The 20,461-nt window shown below is 54.6% G+C and overlaps 2 protein-coding genes across 2 annotated transcripts; both read right to left on the minus strand.

The window, feature by feature from the left end:
- Positions 1–257: 257 nt before the first annotated feature.
- REEP4 (receptor accessory protein 4) lies at positions 258–4,284 on the minus strand. Its single transcript, XM_019714319.2, has 8 exons — positions 3,779–4,284; positions 2,888–2,960; positions 2,434–2,510; positions 2,222–2,342; positions 1,667–1,780; positions 1,122–1,257; positions 847–1,001; positions 258–759 (listed from the first exon to the last, which is right to left on the minus strand). The coding sequence occupies exons 1-8, from the start codon at positions 3,808–3,810 to the stop codon at positions 694–696; spliced, it is 774 nt and encodes a 257-aa protein (XP_019569878.1). The 5' UTR covers positions 3,811–4,284; the 3' UTR covers positions 258–693.
- Positions 4,285–7,514: 3,230 nt separating this feature from the next.
- Positions 7,515–15,935, minus strand: LGI3 (leucine rich repeat LGI family member 3). Its single transcript, XM_019714305.3, has 8 exons — positions 15,319–15,935; positions 14,358–14,429; positions 13,511–13,582; positions 13,104–13,175; positions 12,908–12,979; positions 12,043–12,212; positions 11,727–11,891; positions 7,515–9,661 (listed from the first exon to the last, which is right to left on the minus strand). The coding sequence occupies exons 1-8, from the start codon at positions 15,522–15,524 to the stop codon at positions 8,844–8,846; spliced, it is 1,647 nt and encodes a 548-aa protein (XP_019569864.2). The 5' UTR covers positions 15,525–15,935; the 3' UTR covers positions 7,515–8,843.
- Between the last annotated feature and the right edge of the window lie 4,526 nt (positions 15,936–20,461).

Here is a 20,461-nt window from a genome sequence, read left to right on the forward strand (position 1 = left end):
CATCCTGCCTCTCCCTGACTGCAGTCTTCTTAGCCTCTACCCTCTCTGTGTTAGTCCCCCACTCTCCCATCTGTGTTCTCAGGGGTCCCCAAGAGCTTTCTGTAACAGGACTTGCCCCATCACAGCTCTTTGTCAATGGCTCTCTGCCCCAGAAGACTGGGCCCCTCTGGCAGTGTCTGTCCTTTCCTTAGCCTTCCTCCTAGGCTGTTTACTAATGAGGCTATGAGGACTAAGAATAAAAGCCAGGAGAAACAAAACACTGTTACATATTTATTTATCAAAACTTGCACAAACCTGACTTCATTCACCAACACAATACACACGAGGACACACACACAGGCCTTGGCAAAGGCTGTCAAGTACTTTGAAGGACAAGAAGGAAGAACACAGTTGGGGGGGCTTTGGTTGCATTCACAGGGGCCTGGGGAAGTCTCTGGTCCCATCACTGAGAAGGTAGAGGGAGGAGAAAGGCAATAAATAGAACCCTGGGCACAGTCTGCTTTGGTACATTGCAGCTCATCCCTGTGTATGGCCCACAGCACCTGCCCCTGGCCCTTAACCAACTGCAAGAGCCAGGAGGGCAGAGCCTGGGCAGCTGGTGCAGGCAGGCCTGATGTGCAGCCAGAGGGCCCCTCCAACAGCCCCAGCGCCCTGCAGGGCACGAGGTGTAAGACTGGGCAGGTTCTGTAGCCCCTAGCTGCCCATGTCTGAGGACACAGTCTTTTTCCTTGTCCGGACCTTCAGGGAGCGTGAGGTGCCCTGTGGGAGAGAGAACAGGCACACCATGAGAGGCCAGGCTGAAGTGCCAGGGCAGCCCACCTCCCCTGTGCCTTCCTCGCCACGGACCTCCCGCACCAGCGGCTTCTTCTTGATCACACGCAGGCTCTGGCTGCGGCTCAGAGGCTTCTCTCGGGCCCGGGTTGTCGGATGGGGCATGGCCTCTGTATCGGACCATCGCTCATCCTCAGTGTCGCTGTCCTGCAGGCCCCCTGCTCGGTACCCTGTACGGAAGAGAGGGAAGCCAGGGAGGCAAAGCTGGGCATTTACAGTCTGAAGGCCTGGGGCCAAGCCCTGGGGAAGCCACAGTCTGCATGGAGGAAGCCATCCCCCTGCCTACTCACTGATGGGTGGCCTTCGGCGGGGCACCTGGTCCTCCAGGTAGAGGGGATCCTGGTAGGTGGAGACGGGGGTGTCGGGGATGGAGCGCAGGTCCTGCATGGAAAAGCTGCGTAGCCTTCCGGCCAGCGCATCCTGACTCTGCAAGAAAGGGAGAGCCGCTGCATCACCTGCGGGAGGGCGCAGGGCTCCTAGCAGGAAGGGGCTTCAGCCAGGGCAGTTGCCCAGGGAAATCAAGGGCTGACCAACAGGTAAACACCGGGGAATAGGCCTCAGAACTGAAAGCAACATGGCAACCTTCTAGCCCCAGGCCTTTGTGGCGCCAACTAGAAACTTAAGGCCCAGAGAGCAGGAGCAGCCACTTGCAGTGTCCGAGCCAGGGAAGTACACACTTCCAGCTCCATGCTCTTGCCAGTACTCCACCTGGCACCTCTTACCCCTGTGCCGATACGGACAGCTGTTATCTCTCAGCACCCTGACAGAGAGCTGGACTCGCCCAAAAGGCATTGGTGGTGGGGAGGGGCTGCTGGAGGGCTGGGGCCCAGGGCACCTTAGTGGCAGCCTGCACAGCAGCTGTCGCAGCAATGTTGAGGCCCCGTTTCCCAACGCTGAGCATCGTTTCATAGCTGCGCTCCTTGGCCTGCACGATGTATGTGTCAATCTCCTGTAGACGAAGGCAGAGAGAGCTCAGGGGACGGCTCGAGTCACTCTTCTTCTGCAGACCCAGAGAAGCCACTGGCTGCCACGCCTCCCAGCCTACCCCCACCCAGTGGGCCTGAAACCACACCAAGAGCAGGGCTCGGCATTCACCTAACACCCACTCCCACACCTCAATGAATGCCCATGCTCCAGCCTCCCCCCACTCCCCGCCATCCCCAAACCAACTTCCAGCTGATGTTTCACACTCTCAAAAGTCCACTCCCCTGTGGCCCCATTTGATTATCCCAGAAGCAGAAGAACGCTAGACTCTGTCAAGGTCCCACAGGTAAATAGCAGCAGGATTGGGAATTAGAAACCAGGTGTCCCCCAGTGTCCTGAACTAAGTTTAGGGCTCTTTTTCTCACACCCACCCCTGTGCTTCCCTCCCTGCCTCCCCCTGGGGTACCTTCTCATGTCGCGACAAGGACGGGTGGACGAATTTGCGGTAAAGCAGGCTGGCCCCCTTGGTGTAGGGTGAAAGCAGCCACAACACGAAGGCCATCTTGAGCTCATAGTAGAAAGGGAACCTGTCAGAGCACAGGGGGGCAAGGTCAGCCAGGGAGCCAGGCTGAGTGTGGGTCATCCCTTCCCACTGCCCACAGAGCCCTGCACCCATACCAGGAAATGAAGATGTCTGTGAAGATTTCCACCGCCATGAAGAGTGCAAAAACGATCCAATACATCATCCACCGGACCTGGGAGGGGGCAGGGAGGTCAGAAGCCTGCAAAGCCAACTCCCCTGTCCTGGGCTGACCCAGCCCTGAGATGCCAGAGAGCCTGTCCCGCTGCATTCTCTTGGCATCTGTATAGCCCTAGAGAGATGCCTCTGAGAAACTGCCACTCATTCCTGTACCCACCCCCAGTGGGCTTCACCCCTAAGGTCCTGCACAGGCACCCTAATAGCTCATCCTCCACCCATACCCACTCTGCTCAGGATCCAACAGCCGATTATGCCCCTGGAGGGGGGGGGGCAGCTCAGATTGTCCCCATCTTGCCAAGTCCTACCATACCCCCCAAGACTGTCATCCCACCCCTACCTGAGCCAAGCCCTCCTGCCAACCCCCATACTCACATATTCACGAATGTTCTTGGTCTTTACAGCCTTGTAGGAAGCGTAAGCTGGGTACAGCATCCCAAACACCAGCCTAGAAGAGCAGCCCAGAAAGCAGAGAGGGAATGTGAGGGGCACCATGACCCCGCCATCTCCCCACAGGTGGCCACCTCCCCCACAGGTGTGAGGTGACAGTGCCTACCCTGTTCTTCCCGCTTGGCTTGCACAACCTGCAGCTGAGTCAGTGCCCTGGAGGCCACCTCCCCACCCTGCTGTTTACAAACATCCCAAGCCTGCCCAGGCCTGTGCAGTGGCCCATGGGTGCATGATAAAGCCAGAGCACACACTGCCACTCAACAAGGTCGGTGGGAGACAGTCTTGTGAGCTGGTGAGAGCACCAGGCTGTCCCCTCCCATGGACATGCAATCAGGTTCAGGCCGCCAGACCGGGCACTGCCAGGCTGCAGACAGGGATATTCAAACCAGGTACTAAGTTTGAAAGGTGAGGAGGACAAAATGGGGAGGTGAGGCCAGCATGAGTCACGTGACTACGCATATGGGAAGCAGGCACCTGGATTCTCCGCCCACAACATGCCACGACACCTGTGTTTGCCAAGGGGCTTAGGGCCAGCCTGTGGTTCTCCACCCCACGCACCTGTCTGCATTGTGTGTGAGTGCAGAAAGGGTCGACATCAGCCAAGGAGGCTTTGGGCGCTGGGGAGACAAGCTCGCGGTGCCGGATACCGCGTGCATGCCCCAGCCCGCAAATCCGTTAACCTTTGCGGTGAGTGTTGGGGGGGCGGTTGTTGTGACGGACCTCAGAAAGTCCCCTTTAGCACCTGACGTTCCCGGCTTCCACCCCAGGGGCGGGCTGGCACCCGGGGAGAAGGGGTGTGAGAACGGCCATACTCACACCACCAGGCGACAGATCATCCAGGACACCATCCTGCAGTCTCAAGGGCGAAGGGAGCCCCCAAGAATACGTCCCGAGAGCCGCTCAGGCGGGGTTGGGATGGGGGAATCGGCAGAGGTGCAGGAACCAGGCAGGCGCTCAGGCTGCCCCTTGGCGGAGGAGGATTTCGCCGCCCCCAACTCCGCAGTGCGGAAAGACCAGCTGGCTGGGGCGAGGAGACCAGAACCCCTAGGAACTGACTTGGAGCGGAGGCCGGCGGGCGCGCTCTTCCGCCCCGCCGCGCCGCTGGGACAGTTACGGCTCCGACCCGCACGTCCTGCTTCGGAGAACCAGGGGTTCTGCTCTCGGCCGGGCGCCGCTGCGGGTACCAGGCGGAGGGTGGCGGGTCGCGGCCTCCTCTAGTGGGAGTGCCTGCGGTCTCGCGGCGCCCTGCCTCCGGCACCGGCCTTGGGGCGGAGTTTGCAACTCACTTGAAAGTTGCACGGAACTGGGATCTGCCCAATCCCAGGGCTCCTGCGCGCTGCGCAGGAGCAGTGTGGCCCTGGAAGGGGCGGGGCGAGGTCAGTGAGGCGAGCGGCCTGCCCCTTAAAGGGGCGGTGCGCCTCCGACTCGCGGGAGGGGCTAACCGTAGCTGCTGTCCTATTCCGAAAGATTAAGGGGTGGGAAGCTGTAACCGAAAAGGTGGGGCTGAGGGAGGAGGAAAGGAAGGAGTTTTGGATTCCAGCGTTTCGGGGCTCCTTCAGTGGCTTCTCCTTAATGTTTCGTTTTTCCCCCAGTAAAATGGAAAAGGCACGAGATGGGTGTAGGTCCCCTCTTCGAGGCTCAGGCACAAGCTGGAAGAAGGTTTAGCTGAGCAAATCCAGGTCTTCCTACACTGGGTCAGGAGCTCAGGATGGCCTCAAAGATGCCGAGCTGACTAGAGGGAAAGCCGGGGTGGGGAGAGGGAACCGGAGAGACTCATCACCCCGTCAGCCTCACCCGGAAGAGCGAGCTTCAGGAGCCGACTTCTGTCTGGGTACCTTGCCAGAGCCCACAAGGCTGGGCAGGCTGACCGCGAGGATTTGAGAGATTCTGGGCAGAGCCCCCAGCTCCCCATGCTTTCTTCACCAGAAATGTGAAATTCCACCTATTCCTGTGAGCCAAGAATACAAATATCCTTGAGAGCTTAATAATATCACCGACTGCCATTTTGTAGTGCATTTTTGTCTGCAGGGTCTTGATTTTTACAAAGATCCTTTTTTTACCTTGTAGGAAATATGCTCAGTGACGAAAAGTCATTTGCCCACCCATCACCTGGTGGTATTTGTTGCTGGTCGGTGGATAAATGCTTGGCTGGATCACTCTTTTTTTTTTTTCCGTGTGGCTTTTGGACGATGGTGGGAGGCTCAAAAGACAAGGCAAACCTTGCTGCTTCTACAATTTCCACATGGGGTTGCATTCAGTGTACCTCTCCTGCTTGGTGCCTCCTTCTCCCTCTAAATGGGGAGCACAGCATCCCCCCACCCTGCACAGCCTCTCCTCTGCCTCACGGGGCTGAGGGGAGGGTGACAGCAGAGCTGCCCAGAGCTGTGGGGGCAGGAAGTGGGCAGTTATTACTTTTTATTGGAGCCACAGTTAACACCCACCACCCCTCAGAAGGATGGCATAAGTAATGATGGGGCCAGGGAAAGGAGGCTTCTTGGGAATAAATAAAAACACATTGTGATTATACTTAATTATTATCATCAGTTTTATTGGTGTTGCTGAGTGTGAGAACTAGCAGTGAAACTGGCCCTCGGGAGAAACTCCCTCGAGGCCCTGCTGCCTCCCTCTCCCTACCTAACCACCCCCTCACCTGGGCCTCGCTCCCACCCTGCATTGAAGGAACAAGAAATGCCAAGGGCTAGTATCCCACCATCCATCTCTAGGCACAGTCCTTGGAGCAGAGGGTGAGACCGGCTCCGTAGGGGACTAGCTCAGGAGGAGCGGGGTAGGGGTAGGGGATGCAGAAGAGGGAAGGGATATTCTTTCTTCAGGAGGTAAAGGTACCTGGGCTGAATGTGTGCATGTGAACCTTGGGTCTTTTGGTACCTGCCACAGAACCGCCTTCTCCCCTTATGACCTTCCAGAGTCATAAGCCTGACCTCAGCATCACAGGCCTCTCTCTCCCCCTCTCCCCCCCATTCATCGGGGAAAGCTCCTCTGTGTCAGCTATAAGCCGTCCCAACTGGGACAGTCTCTCACATGGAGACTTCTGGTGCCGATAACTGTGCTTGGGAAATCTAAGGGACAAGTTGTGAGGAGTTTGCTGCTGAAAGCAGGGCCTAGCATGCAGAGGCATGACGCTGGCAGCTGTGGGGTATCATCCTCCTCAGCTTTGACAGAGTGAGTGGATTCTGCCTCCCATGGCCTTTGGTCCTGAGCTGTTGACACAGTCACCTGGTTACACTGGGTTGCTAAGCAGCTCTCTGGACACACAGATGACCCCCAGGGCAGATGACCAGGCAGGCATAAAGTAGATTTCATTCCCCATGTGCAGAGAGCTGGGCATGCAGGAAGAGAAATGTCTCCTATCCTTGGGAGGAGCCCGAGGTAGGGGTGTGGGGGTGACAGAGTGATATTTATCTTTCTACTGGGTGACAGACTGCCAACGGGTCCGGGAGACTCAACTCACTCTCCCTGGCAACCTCTCCTTGGCACAGCGTGAGGGCCCATTCCCCATTTGAACAAGCAGGACAGGAATTCCCAGAACAGTATGGATGGGGGACCCAATGGGGCGCCTGCTAAGCCAAGGGCACTTGCATATGGTTTGAGGAAATGGAAATCCAGACACATCACCTATGAGATTCTCCATTGTGACGGGTGGTCAGGAGCAGGGTTGGTTGGGCATCTGAGACTACAGGTAAGATGTGGGGTACAGGGGTTTTGAGACCAAGGATGGATAAGGAACCCTAATTCACAGACAGCAGTTCTCCCCAAAGGGCACCCTTCTCCTCTCCCACAAAACAGCCTTCTCTGTGCTACCTCTGTGTCTCATATAGTCCTACAGACCAATAAAAGTCATACTTCTTTGCCAGACATACTCTTTGAAGTGTCTTACGTATATTAATAGACTAGATATTGAATGCATTTAAATTTCACACTAACCCTGTCAGTTAAGTATCATGATTATCCACATTTTACAGATGAAGAAACAGATGCAAATAGGCTAAGTGATGTGGTTGAGACCACCCAACTAGTAGGTGGCCCAATCAAGATTCGACAAAGTAGGATTTATCATCTGTGTTGCAGAGGGAGTTCAGGCTCCGGGAAATCAGTCCATTTGCTTGAAGTCTCTCACCCAGAGCACAGGCTGGCAGGGATAATGGATATTTACCCAGCAGAGGGGGTGGGGAGGAAAGGCACTGCTGACCTTGTCCTTGGCCCTGTGGGTTGGAGTGACCTGACAGAGGGACAGACTCCAGTTTCAGTGGCCCCAAAACTGTGATCTCCAGGAAGGAACATTTGGGCCATGAGTCAGCCCTAGGTGGTGGAGACTAGTCACGTTGGCCTAGTGTCATCACCATGAACTCCTGACCCCAGGACCAGCTGACCTTGCGGGTGTCCTCTCACTCCTCAGAGGGAAGGGGGCAGGGAGGAACAGGGTCTGAAAGCCAACGCTTTCCCCTTGGGAGCAGCAGCGACAGAAAAAACACACTCGGTTCTTAATGAAACAGCTACTGCTGACTTGCCACTCACTGGACACCTGAGAGCTGGCAATGGGGTGGGAACTTTTTATTTGAAGTAAGTGAATTATAGCATTGCACCCAAGTGCCCCCAGCATCCTGCCACCAGGAGCCCCTCACACAGTCTGGGCACAGGGAAGAGCCTCCCCTCCCATGCCTTCTTTACCCGCCTTGCACCTCACAGCTCTCCCCAGCACACAGCAGAGGGCAGCAGAAGCTCGGCTCCCAGGACCCACTCCGTAAGGCCCTCATCCTTCTGCCACTCAGCTGGCACTGAAAGGCGAGGCCCCTGGTGTGTGCCTCTGTGGACTGGAGGGGTGCCAGGACCCCAAGATGCTCTCCAGCCCAGCTCTACTCCTGGCACCCACCCACATGGTTCAAGTGCTTGTAGGGCCCCTGGCTTGACCAGCTCTTGGACCCATCCAACGGAGCCAGCACAGCTCAGGGTCCACATCTCAAAAGAGGGGCTGAACCAGAGGTTGGGGATCTGAGGCTGGGGCAGCTACAGGAAAGAAAAGCAGAAAAGCTTTTGTCTGGGTGGTCTCCTGTCCACAGGGACAGGGTCAGAAAGGGAAAATCCAGTGAGAACAGAGCCAGCACTAGGAAGAAGTCAGGGTCTGCTGGGGCTGTTGTTACTGCTTTGGGCAGAGGGGCTTTGCCACCAGGAGATCAAGAGGGCGCCCAGAGGCTGGCACCACTATTCCCATCCTTATCAGCTGCAGGGTGTGCATACCAGGGGTGAGCAGAGGAGAACGGTACTGTGTGCCCCCTCCAAGAAGAGAGGCAAGACAATGATGGGGAGCCCCTTTCATCCAGGCTGAATCTGCATATGTGTGTGGGAGAACGGGTGTGGACAGGTGTGTGTGCGTGTGACTGAGGGTGCGGGCCAGTGTCCATGTGTGCATGCAGGAGGAGCGGAGCGTGGGTGAGTGTACCCACAGTAGGAAGGATGTGGTCATGGCTGCAATGTGGGGTATAAACAGGTTAAACGGACACCTGGAGCACCAACAGGAGAGACTAGAGGGTCAGAAGGAGTAGCCCAAGACCCTCGCTCCCAGCACCCCTCCCCCTCTCCAGGCTAGAGCATGTGGAAGGCAGCAGAGTGAGGGGGCCTGCAGATGGGGTGTGGGGTCCACAGGTGTCCACAGACAGAAGGGCCCCAGGCGCTGGATTTCCTGGGGCATCTATGAGTCCTCGTGCTGATTACAACTACGATTCGTGGCCCCCAGGGCCAATCCACGTGGGGCTCCCCAGGAAACTGTGTGTGCATGAGGTTGGCTACATGTGTCTTCACATGGGCACACATGCTGCTCACACAGAGGTTCCCCCTCAGCCTCCAACCCAGCGGTCTCGGCACCCCTCTAGGCACTGAGATCCACCACTATGTGTCGGTACACAAGTGTCTGTCCCTTGAAGCTGGGGGCCAAGAGCAGTTGGGCGTCCCCAGCAGGCATGTAGCAGAAGGCCCGAGGGGCCTGCACAGCCAGCTCCTGGAACCGCACAAACTTCTGCCGCCCCTCATCCCACTGGTAGATCTGGGTGAAGGAGAAGTCACTGCCCAGTGCCAGGTAGCGGCGGCCCCCCACAAGGAAGGGCTGCAGGGCCAGAGAGCCCCGGGAGGGCAGGGCCTGCACCTCGGAAAAGCGGCTGCCCTCCCAGCGAAGGATCTTTGAGTCCCCGATGTAGCGGCTGAGGCACAGGTAACTGTCACGTCCGGCACGGAAGTGTTTCACAGCCTGGGCATCAGGCACCTGAGTCACCTCACCCTGGGCCACAAACTGCTTCTGGGTGCGACTCCACTGATAGATGACGGGAGCCTGGGAGCTGCTGGATACAATCAGTCGAGGCTTGCCCTCACCGTCCACAAACTCCAGATCGGTGTCGCGGTGCCAGGCGTGCAAGGCCTGGTGGGAGTAGAAGCCATTCTGGTGCCAGCGGTAGAGGCTGGTGGCGCCTGCCTTGGAGCTGTCGGCCACGGCAAAATACCAGTCACCGTCGATGCGGAAGGCCTCCAGGTCGTTCGGCTTGCGCACGCGCTGCGGGTCGATGTCCTGCAGCTTGGTGAAGCGTGTGGTGTTGGGGTCCCAGTGGTAAATGTAAGAGCCTCCAAACAGCTGGGCCACCACCACATACAGCTGGCTATCCACCACCATGGGCTTGCAGTGCACCGCGGAGGGGGCTGCCAGGAAGCAGAGAGGCAGCATCAGGCAGCGCATGCGCCAAACGTCCCGCCTATACCACAGCCTCAGAAAACAGGGTCAGTTCCTTCTGCCTCTGGGCCAGGGGTAAGGGCCTCTGCTACAGTAGCTCCTCTCCACTGAAGGTCATCTAATTGTTTCACAGCTAGTAATCAATCTCAGCATCCCCTCCTTCCACTCTTGCCGCCAGGGTTCAAATATAAGCTGACACTGAGCACAAAACAGGTTTTCCTAGATATTGACCGACTGTTGAACCATAATGTCAATTATTAAATTTATATTGTGTGCAGTAACTGTGCTAGGTATGAGTGCATTGCCTCAATTAATCATTCTGAAACGCACCCTATTATTTTGCCACTTCACACAGAAAGAAACTGAGACTCAGAACTAAGTGACTTGCCCAAAGCTATCCCACCAGCAAGTGGCCAGGCAAGGGGAAGGAGGGAGTGTTTGAGCTCATCCACAGCTGGGTGCAAAATGACAGCTTGCTGTCCGGAGAGCTGTGTATGAAAAAGCATTCTCCCAAGAACTCCCACTTTTGAAAGGCTTATATGGACGAGAACAAGTGTAGTTGTGCTCACAATCAGATTGGTCTGACCCTTTCGCAGGCACCCAAAGCATATAGGGACACTCTCCTCACCTGTCCTGGGGTCCCCAGTCATCACCTTCACCCACCCTCTGCTTTCCATCACCCCACCTCTCCTCCAACGGAATCCCGTGCTGAGCCTCAGTCTCTGGCCGTCAGCACCTAGGTCCGTCCCACAGCCTTGGTCTGCCTGCCCAGCTCCTGACGATTACCTAGCTCCTGAATGGCAGCTCAGACCCTCCTTGCCCACACACACTTGAGTACCTCAAACTCCAGTTTACCAAAACTCGGCTCCACATCTACCCCAGAAACTGCTCCTCCCTATCTTCCAGTGTTCTTGTTGTCAATTTGTGGCACCAGCTAACCACCCTGTCCAGAAATGTGGGAGGCCTTCACTCACCCACAGCTGATCAGTCCCCAAGTCCTGTCAACCCTCCCTTTTGCTTTCTAGTACAGTTTGTGTAAAATTCATGTCATTTCATCCTTAAATGTTTGCTAGAATTCACTGGTGAAACTACCTGGACCTGAAGTCTTGTGTTGGGGAAGGGTTGTTTGTGTGTGTGTGTGTGTGTGTGTGTGTGTGTTTAATGACTTTCAAGTTCTCTGAAGACAACAGGGCGATTTAAATTTTCTGTTTCCTCTTGTGTCAGTTCAATCCTCTTTTCTAAATATAACTCTCCATCCCCACTGCTGCTGCCCCAGTCCAGGCTCCAGCTGACCCTCCCTACTGGTCTGCCCACATGTCATACCCCATGTCTAGCCACTCTCCACGATGCTCACAGAGGGAGTTTACTAAAACACAGACGGGATTGGTTCACACCCTTTCTCAAAGCCTGTCAATGACCTGGTCCTCATCTCACTCAGGCCTCGTCTGCCACTTTCCACCTTGAACCTTCTGCTGCAGTCACATGAGCTGCTTATTGTTTACACACACCTGCACTCACACGATAAGCTGTTGCACACCTTCTTGACTTTGCTCATGCTGTTCCCTCTGTCAGAACACCCTTCCCACATTTTATCCCTCCTAGCTAAGTCTCCCTTGGCCTTCTAAATTCGGCATAAACTCAGTAGATCCCAAACTGAGCTGACTAGCTGCTCCTATCTCCTCCTCCTCAGCTCACTGGCACCACCTAGTTACTTAAGCCAGGAAACTGGTTAGCACCTCTGACTCATCCTTCAGAGGTGCCCTCAGCTAGGCATCCCTTCTCTAGGAAGCCTTTCTTCATTTCCCAGGGTAGGCTTCCCCTTTGTGCTCCCAGAGCATCGTGATCACATCTCCCTCCTAGCACCAACATACTATATGGATGTTATCTGTGTATGTATCAGCCTCTCTCCAAAGACTGAAACATTCTTACAAGCAGAGACCATGTCTCATCTATCCTTCTCCCTATAGGAACTCAATGGAGAGGAACAACGGAGCCTACCCGCCCACCCAGCACAGCCAAGCGTGGTGAAAGTACCTGGGATTCTATCATAGTCTCGAAGCTGCCGTTCAACATAGTCCCACTTGAGGACAGCGCAAGCACTGGCACCCGGCTGGGCCAGAGCCACATAGAGATCGCTGGAGTAAAGGAAGGGTTCAGCGGACACCGCCGGGAAGGACAGGGTCTGGTACAGCACGAAATCTGCAGGGATGGGGGAGGGCGGGGAGTAAGAGCTTGCTAGGAGGTAAGGGCTGCTCTGCTGGTGAGGCAGGAGGTTGGGGGGTTTAGGCAGTGCCTGTGGAGCTGCCCTGGGGATGCCTAGCCTGAGGCCAGAGGCAGGGGCACCTCCTACCTGTGGTGATGCAGTCGAACTCCCGCAGTGGCAAATCCTGCACCTTGTGCTCTTGGAAGCGGGGTGGGCTGGCGCAATAGATGGGGGCCACCGTGGTGTTGGTGTGTGCCAGCCACTCCACCAGCCACTTCACCTTGCAGTCACAGTTGAGTGAGTTGCCCCGTAGGTCCCTGATCACAAAGGTGATGGAGGGGACACAGAAGGGGACAGACTGTCAGCTGTTCGGCCCACCCAGGCCCTTGAGGTTTCAGAAGTAGATATTATCAAGGCTGTTGCTGGTTGCTCACATGGCATCTTTGCGCTGATTAGAAAAGGGTTCCCCTCAGGATGGATGCAGCCCCATGGACACATGCTTGGCCAGTGGAGTAGGGGCTCAGTTCAGCCTCTACTTACCTCCTTAGGCAGGTGCCTTTTGCAGTGCATAAACTGCACAACTCTGTTCTGTACCCCAGTTCCTTCTATCCTTCCACAACCCAGGGCATTTGTTTTCTTGTATAAATACTAATCAATGACTTTGGTTATGTGACCAGACTTTAATGTAGATTCAAATCAAGCATGCATTCAGAAAGCACATGTTTAAAAAACACACATAATGTCTCATGTGCATTTTAAGAGGGCCCACAGATGCCTTGAGAAACCCTAATTTAGAAGCCTACCGATATATATATATATATATATATATATATATATATATATATATATATTACTCTTACTCAACCTAGCCTTCCGAGAGTCCCCCGTCCCAACCCAAGCCCTTCCAGCCTCTCAAGACCTTATGATCCTCCCAATCCTGGCTCCCACAACACTACCTCCAGGGACATGCCCTTCTGTGGTTCTGTTAAAAATACTAGGACTCAGGCCTTACAAGTCACTCAGGATGTCCAGGGGCCGAAAGATGTCTCTAGGCAGCGTCTGCAGGTTATTGTTGGCCAGTGAGCTGCAAGAGAGACCTCTGGGTCACCTAAAGATCGTGACCGAGGCCAAAGGCCATAGGAGATGGGGATGGGGGGAGGGGTGGGTAGCACTTTGGTTCAGAGAGTATACGTGTGGAATGTACTCACAGGTGTGTTAAAGACTTGAGTCCTCTGAAAGTAAACTTGGATAGTGCCCAGATGTCATTGTTCTCAATGAAGCTGGAGGAAATGAGAATTGTTTCAGTCATCAGTCAGGATTTCAGGACTGCTTCCCCAACCTATTGTCTTATACCCCACCTAGGTTCCAGACCATGGCCCTGAGACAGGCTTCCACTCCAAGTCTGGTGATTATTAAGCCTGCGGTGACAGGGCATCCAGGCAGGATGGTTTAGATAGAGGGACGGATGAAATGACCTCTGCTTGGGTCCTGCAGTCAGAGGATTCAAAGGTTCTCACTTCCCCCAGGCTTCCTCAATCAACCTCCCCTCTCAGCCCAGCCAGGCCCTCTTCCTTCCTCCCTTCGAATGCCCATTTCCCCTTTCTTTTCCACGCACAGGTACTGCAGGTGCGACAGTCCTGTGAAAGAGTTGTCTCCGATCAGCGTAAACTTATTGGAGTTGAGTAACCTGGAGAGACAAAGGCAAAATTAGAGCTTCCAAGGGCATGATTGCTGCCTCAGCCCTGGGATTCCCCCAGGCCTGGCTGCCCTGCCTCCCACCTTCGGGACCCCAGCAGAGAACCCCAGAGCAGCCTGGATAACAATGCCTGGTCCCAGAAACTCCCAGGGTCCCTACTTGCTCCTAGGATAAAAACAGTCGGTATAGATTTCTGCTGGCAAGCTGGGTCCTTCCCCACTGGTTCGCTCTGCGTTCTGTCTCCTATCCTCACTCCCCACCCCTCCATCGGGGACTGATGGTAAGAAGGAGGTGGGGTAACTCCCGTGTATGCTCTCTTGTGACTGGGGCTTTGAATGTAGACAGCCCCTTTTAGAATTACAGGCTATCTGGTCTTCCTTCTGCTTGGTTTTTCTTCAAATCCTGGGCTCACCTGTCTTTAATACGACCCCTCTGCCCTGCAGTGTCCACCCTCAACCCAAGTTATTCCTTTGGGTCTCCATTCCTAACTGGGCCCCAAACACCCACTTCTTGGCTTTTGCATGAGACCTCTGCCCTTCTCCCCAACTGCCGCTTCCTCTACCCCTCCTGACTCTAGGCTGCTCCACCTTTTGTGACAGATCCCATCGGGCATGTAAAGGTCACCTGCATCTTAATCTCCAAAGGCTACCGACATGGGCTCTCCTCTCCCCAATCCAGGATCTGTCGCCTTCCACTGCCCACCCCTTCCACTGCCCATCCCTTTCCCCAAACCACCAGCCGCCTTCCTCAAGGCCCCCGTCCATACAGGAACTGCAGCAGTGGCAGGTGGGAGAACGCGCCATCCTGGATCTCTGAGAAGGCAGTATTCACCAGCGTCCTGCAGGGGATACCTGAATCAGTACTGTGGGGAGTATGCAGGGACTGTGCTGGGCTGGGGGGTGCATGGTGGACAGGGCAATGGTTTCTATAGGCACTTGCCCTGGAAACTCGCCATTTCACCAGCCTGGCCCTCCACCTGGGCCTGTCTTCCCCTTCTCCTCACTACCTGCCTTCATCATTACCCACCCAGACTGCCTCCCTGAGCACCGATGGCCGCAGGCTCAGCTTCCCCCTCAGCCAGAAGAAGGTTCCATTACCCACACCTTCATGGTCCTCCAAACACCCACAGTTGCGCTGGGTGCTGTTGAGGGGTGGAACCCTGGGGTGGGAGTGGGGGGATTAGCACTGTGCTCTTTTTGTTTCCAGAGGCTGCCGCTGCAAGTGACAGGTTGGCTGGCCCTGTGCAGAGTGGCTGGTGAGACCGTGGCAGGGGTCTGCCCCGTGCAGGGTGCTGTGTGGGTGCATCTCACTCCTACCCCTTCCCCTGCTGCCTCCTGCCCCACATCCCTACTAGAAGCCTTTCTGCCCTTGGTGTGACATCACAGACAGGGGCCCACATGCTGGCGTAAACAACCCCCTCCCGTCTCCCCAGTCCTGAGCCCTGCACATAGTAGGTCTCCTTGATGCTGCTGGTGGTGATTCATTTTTGCCCATGAACCCCTGCTTTCCCCAGCCATGGCTGCTGAGCCTGCATGACTGCAGAACTCCCTGCCTGGCTGATACCTTGAATCTCCAGTTATTGAGGACTCCCCTGGAGGGGGGTTTCCACAGTCAGCAGAGGGGAAGCAGGGTTCTCCCCATCCACTCCCAGAGCTGTTCATGCCTTCCTCCCTATCTTGGCTCACCCCCCCCCACGCCCCCCCCCCAGGCCAGGGCTGGGCACTCACAGAGAGATGACCTCGGAGGGCAGGTTCCTGGGCACTGCCTTAGAGTCCACGCAGAAAGCCGTGTCCCTGGTGCAGGAGCAACTGGGCGGGCAGAGGGGCGTTTTGGGGGGCCTCTTGGCACTGACCTGCTGCATCAGGCAGAAGCCAAGCGTGGACAGCAACAGCAGCGGGAGCCGGGAGCCCAGTCTGGGCCGCAGCCCCGCCATGCTGCCGGCAAGGTTTGCCTCCGGCCACCGGCTGCCCCTGCCCCACCGCTTTCTGCCACTCTGCGGGCTGGCACCGCCTGGCCACCGGCAGCCGCTGCCGCAGCGAGGGGCCCGGCTGCCGGTTGCGGAGAACGGACTCCTCTAGCTCTCGGTGCCGGCTGCAGTCCTCTCCCCTGCTCGCTCCCGCGAACCGACTCGGATTGATGCGCGGAGAGTAGCGGAGCAGAGGGCTGCCCGGCTGGGATGGCTGCGGACTGCGGAGGCGGCCGCGGGGGCGCGCAGGGCGGAGGGGGGAGTCCGGGCTGGGAGTAGCCAACGAAGGGAGTGGTTGCGGCCCTGGCCGCTCTGTGCTGCATGCCCTACCGGAGGTCTCTGGGCCATCTGCTTGTGTCTGGCACCCAGAGCGTCTGTGCATGTGTGCGAGATATACATGTGCATGTTAGATGGCAGGACGGCGTGCACACCTGTCTCTGCAGGCCCATGAACAGATCCCCTTGTGAGGCATTTCTGCATTAGGGATCTACGTCTGTGCCTCGGTGTTCCCGTGGGCATGCCTCGCCCTCGGGGGATACGTCTCCTAAACAGATTCATGGGCATGTTATAAGTGACAGGTGTGTATCTGCATTCACAGTTGTTTCCACAGCTCATGAACATAATGTGCCATTGTGTCTGTGTGAGCAGAAAAGGGGAATGTCATCACTGAAGCTGGCGTGGGAATGTGTGGAATTCTGGAACATTTCTCTGGCACAACCACAGCCTGTTGGAGCTGGGAAGGGCCTTGGACGTTTTCCAGTCCAGCCCTGTGTTTAAGAAATGAGGAAACTGAGGCCAGAACCAAGAGGAAAGTAGCCAAGATTGTTATCACACCTACTATGTGTTGTGGACTCTACTTACTCCTGTCCACCTTTTGAGGCAGATGATATTAATCTCGTTTTACAGAAAAGTAAGAGTTATAGTACCAGGGGGAAAAAAGTGACAGAGCAGAGGTTTAAATCCACTCTGCCCAATTCCAGGCTTCACAGTTGTTCTTCCACACCCGGGGTTTTCAGTGTGGCCCAGGCAGCCCAGGGCTCCTTGAGAACCTTTCAGGGACTCTTTGAGGTCAAAACAATTTTCCTGTTAAAGACATTATTGCCCTTTTCACTTGCATGCTCTCACAAAGTACCCTGGAATTTTTTTCTATTAAGCCATAAAGGAAAGAAATTTGTAAAAATGTAAAACAATAACATTCTTCTCTCTAATTTGTTTTTGCTTTGTAAAATGATTTCACTTAAACTTTATGCTATTTATGTTATGTAATGGGTTTATTATTGCTATTTTAATTTAATCCATTAATAAATATTTTTTAATTTCTCAGTAGATATCAATAGATATAACCCACATAAACAAAAACTCTTTGGGGTCCTCAATATTTTTTAAGAGAGTTAAAGGACCCTGAAACCAAATGTTTGAGAATTGCTGCTCTATGCCATATTACCTCCCAGGGGTGTGGGTGTATGGTGTGTGTGTGTGGGGGGGTGACTGTCCCAAGAGCTCCCAGGTACAGGACAAGGGGAGCCTAGAAGTCAGGTGACTGGGCTCCCAGTCTGGTGCTCTTTATACATCAGTTCAGGAAACCAAGATCACCGGGTTTAAGATGCTTTCCCAGCTGACCCCAGCGTCAGCCAGCAGGGGATTCTTTGGTCTGAACTTAAGTCCATGTTCTGCCAGACAGGGATGCCCTGGCCCTTTGAGGCATCCAGCTTCCCGTGCTGCCTTCCCCATGCCAGCTCGTGGGAAGATAAGCAATGGGGGTGGGGAGAGTGGCTGGGGCAGCTGGGCAACCATCTCCACTCGTCCCTGGCACGGCTCTGCCCAGGACACAAAGGGCAGAGTGAATCCTGTCCCGCCCCTGCAGCTGAGGGGCTGGAAGGAGAAAAAGGGAAGACACACATAGAAGGAGGGGCTATTGTGGGGCTTTCCACTGCCACAGTTCTCAGAGGCTTTAACCCAGAGACAGACAGAAAGGGGGAGGCTGGGTCCTACTCTTAACTAGTAAGAACTGCCCTGGGAGTTGAAGTAGATGGTGATAATCATGGACTTTCACATCATGATGTCGTTGGATTCTCACAACAGCCTGGAGCTGAGGACAAGCAGACAGTACTAGTCCCATTTCACAGATGAGTACTCTAAAGCCTAGAAAGATAGAATGTCTCATTCAGGGTCCCAGAGCAGTCCAGTGAATCACCGAGTCCTCCACATACTGAAGGAATGAACTATTGACCGTTTGTCAACGAGTCCCCCGCATGTTTGGGGATAGCCTTATCATTGACTATAATTACACATTGGGTGCATGCAGGCTCCTTGCCCTGTGGCAGGTACAAAGAATCCTCAGGAAAGCTGGATCCCAGGGCCAATCTCATGGCTGGCAGCTAGGTTGAGAAGATAAGGCAACAAAAAACACCCACATAGCTGATGAGAACATCAGTGAGTGTTAAGTGGCAGGTAAACATGTGTCAGGGAGGCTGGGAGATTTTGGAGGAGGGATGGGACACTGTAGGCTGGGGCGGTAACATCACAGAGTAGGTGCTATTGGTTCTTGTTTGGCCTTTTAGGGTGGGTGGTATTCAGAGAGGTGGAGAGGTGTTGAGGGTGGGCTTTCCAGAAGGGAAAAATGGCCTAAGTAAAAGCCAAGAAGTGAGAAGCCTGCAGTAGAGGGCTAGTGTGAGGGGCAAAGGGACAGCTATGCATGACCAGTTAGAGCTCCCTCCCTCCTTCCTTCTCCAAATTTCCCAAGATCTCTACCAGGTTGCTGGCAGCATCTGAGCTTCCCTTATGAAACTGGAGGGCATCCTTCCTTCCCAACTTCCAAACAGGCAAAAATGAGAGAAAGAAAGGAAGGAAAGAAGGAAGGAAGGAAGGAAGGAAGGAAGGAAGGAAGGAAGGAAGGAAGGAAAAGGAAAGGAAAGGAAGAACTGTAAAGCTTATGAGAAGTATAGCCTAAGGGCAGCCTGCAGGGGAGACTGAGGACTGGAGAGGACAGAGCCCTCTCTCCCAGAAAGAGCCCCCTTTGCCAGCACCCTGTGATGATGGCAAGCCTGAACAACAGCACCTGTTCAGAACCAGCTCCTCAGCTGGACTAGGCAGTCCCCGAGATGCCCACAGGGACCTCCTGATGCTTGCGCTTATTCTTGGCCCTCCCGCTGGCCTGCTGCCCACCTGGCGCAGGCCCAGTATGTGTGAGTCAGCCGATCAATCCCAGTGTTGCCAGGACAACTGGGGGCGGGAGTGGGGGCTCTGGGGGCTGTCTTCTGCATCTGGCACCTGCACACAGCTGAGGCTGCACACAATTCAGAGGAGGCTGCTTCCCCCTCCTCCATGAACCCCTCTCCCCCTCTTTCACTCCTCCTAGGACACTCACTGCCAGAGGCTTAGGCAAATATTTAAAGGGGCAGTTGTGGGTGGGGTAGTGAGGAGGGTGGTGGGAGCAAACATTTCCTTCCTTCTCTCCTTCCCCAATCTTCTCAGGGGCTCTCAGCTCAGATGCCTTGCGGTTGTGCAATCTGGAGGCTGAAGGCCCTCCAGCTGGAGAGGGGGTTGTTGTGGGGACAGGGGAGCCTGCCAGGGCTGAGGAGTTGGGGGTCTGCTCATGATTGAAGGGCAAGGCCAAGGTGTGAGGGAACCCCTGGGCAAGGGATAGGAATTGGGATGAAGTGTTGGAGTTACCGTATAAGGAAGCTAATAGAGTGAGGCCCAGAGAAGAGCGAGGTGTGGGGCTCTGGTTTACACGCTTGTGAAGGTTTAGAGTGAAAGGTGCCATAGAGCACACCTGTCCCAGCGAGCAGAGGGGAACCTGAGGGAACGGATACAGCCATTAGCAGGCTTGTTTAGCACAATGAAGCAACAGAGATGGCTTTGGGAAAGAGGAGGAAAGAGATAGAGGGGAGGAGAAGGTCCACAAAGTGGATCCCATTTGGGCAAGTAGTGTCCTCCTGGTAAATTCAGGATCAGAGGACGTAAAAGGAAGGGTGCAGAGGGGAAGGGTGATGGCAGCACCAAGCAAGTGCGCTGAGTCAGGGATGAAGAGATCGGGAGCCCATCAGTCACCACACCCAGCCCGGTGCAAGGCTTTCTGGGCATAAGAAAGAAGTGTCAGGTGAGGAATCTGCAATCAAACGTCTTCAGTTTGATCTCTGAAAATGGTTTGCCATTCACTTGACGCAGAACACCCCACAAAGTCATGCAAATCAGGAGGCTCAAGTCTTTGTGTTTATTTTAAAAAACACTCATGAAACTGCCCAGGCCATCAAGGGTATGTATGTCCAAAAAGCCACCAAGTATCTAAAGGATGTCACTTGACAGCCGTATGCACCATTCTGTTGTCACAATGGTGGAGTTGGTAGGTGTGCCCAGGTCAAACAGTGGGATTGGATGCAGGGTCGGTGGTCCAAAAAGAGTGCAGAACTTCTGCTGCACATGCTTAAAAATGTAGTGAGGAATGCTGAGAGTTAAGATGTAGATTTTTCTGGTCATGGAGCACATCCGGGTGAACAAAGCTCCCAAAATGAGGTACAGAACTTATAGAACTTTTGGGGGATGAACCCCTACATGAATTCCCCTGCCACAGTGGGATGATCTTTACTGGAAAAAAGCAGATTGTTCCTAAACCAGAAGAGGAGTTTGCACAGAGGAGAAGAAACGGAAGAAACAAAAATGTTGGCCTGGGAATAAATTTAGCATCAAATAAATGCAAACAAAATAAAAGCAGGGGAAAAAACAAACAAACAAACAAGCTCATAGCAAAGAATGAAAAACCTCATGTTAGTAAGAATTTGTAACTGGAGGGGACAGAGTTTTCAGAATTTGGAAAAGAATAGCTGGGGTCAAGTCTGAGGTTAGGTAAGGAAATGTGGGAGACAGCAAGTAGAGTACTTGAGGTGAAAATCTGAATGCTCCCA

This window comes from Rhinolophus sinicus, chromosome 15 (assembly GCF_057876585.1).
Source record: "Rhinolophus sinicus isolate RSI-liver-muscle chromosome 15, RSI-T2T, whole genome shotgun sequence".
In the NCBI taxonomy this organism is placed as follows: Eukaryota; Metazoa; Chordata; class Mammalia; order Chiroptera; family Rhinolophidae; genus Rhinolophus; species Rhinolophus sinicus.